The 1,223-nt window shown below is 35.4% G+C and overlaps 1 protein-coding gene across 1 annotated transcript; it reads left to right on the plus strand.

Annotated features, from left to right (window-relative positions):
• Positions 1 to 202: 202 nt before the first annotated feature.
• On the plus strand, positions 203 to 766 carry LOTGIDRAFT_176523 (hypothetical protein; the record flags this gene model as incomplete). Its single annotated transcript, XM_009052932.1, has 1 exon — positions 203 to 766. A coding segment is annotated over one exon (564 nt), but the record flags the coding sequence as incomplete, so codon positions are not given.
• Between the last annotated feature and the right edge of the window lie 457 nt (positions 767 to 1,223).

Below are 1,223 nucleotides of genomic sequence, written 5' to 3' on the forward strand. Positions count from 1 at the left end.
GGTGATTTGCGACGTTCAAAGGGCTGTCGTTCGACCCTACAAGCTATCTTGTACTTTCCTATTGTAAGGTGACCTTAAGTTTTTTTTTTTCAGATATTCTGACGAGCATCAACACCGAGGCAGGAGTTTTGACTTTACTTGAGATTAATTTTATATTGCCGACTTTGATGACGACAACATTTTAACGTATGATAATTGCCAGAAATACATTCAATTAGATGATTTAAATGGTGAAATAACACATCAAGAGGTAAAGTCCAACCCAGATACACCCAGATTATCTATTGAAGTTTTCCAATCATGGGACTCAAACAATGACGGCGTTCTTAATGATAAGGATATCAGACTGCTGTTTGAGTTGCTTCCCGGTACCGGAAATAAGGTAGATCTACGAGAATTCTTGACAACGTACTCTTCTAGGACGAATGACACAACTGGACCAGTAATGAAGATACAGTCTTTTGTCCAGGCTGAGAGAGATTTCTTGATAATAGATGAAAATGATGATAATATTTTGAGTAGAGAAGAATTTAAGGTGGAATTTAGATTAGCCGACAAAAATAAGAATGGAAATTTGGAAGAATCAGAAGTACGCCACATGTTCCCAATGAGAAGTACTCCCCCAGAAACCATTTGTCAAAACATCTCTGTAAGCTGTTCTGTTGATGACGTGATGCCTCTATTTGATGCAGCAGACAAAAATCAAGATTCCCAGCTCAGCGTTGAAGAATACATTCAACATTTTGGAAACTTGATTCAAAACTAATCATAAAAGATATGATATGACAACACGACGAGTCTTCAATCATATTATTATTATATGAAATAAATAGTATTAATATCTTATCTCGTATTTGATACAATCTTATTACACTACAGTTTCAGACCGAACGAAAGAAACAATCATTTCGAACAAGGATTCGATCCTTGAGCCCAGAAACTCATCATGTCTGCTAAAGAATTAAGAGCATTCACAAGAAAGATGGCATTTATGAAAAAGGCATTCAAAGATTCATTGCAAATAGCTGATGCAACGTTACAGGGACCGCACAATTTGCGGAAAATAGAAATTTTAAGGTTAATCTTCAAAGGAAATGGGCTAACTTGGAAGACTTACAAATGCCTCTTCTCAGCATTTTCTAAGATGAAGCTATGGGATATAATTATTACGAATATCAAGAATTTGAAACTATATACTTAGATTGTATTGTAACTGCTTGAAA

This window comes from Lottia gigantea (genome assembly GCF_000327385.1).
Source record: "Lottia gigantea unplaced genomic scaffold LOTGIsca_1914, whole genome shotgun sequence".
Taxonomy (NCBI): Eukaryota; Metazoa; Mollusca; class Gastropoda; family Lottiidae; genus Lottia; species Lottia gigantea.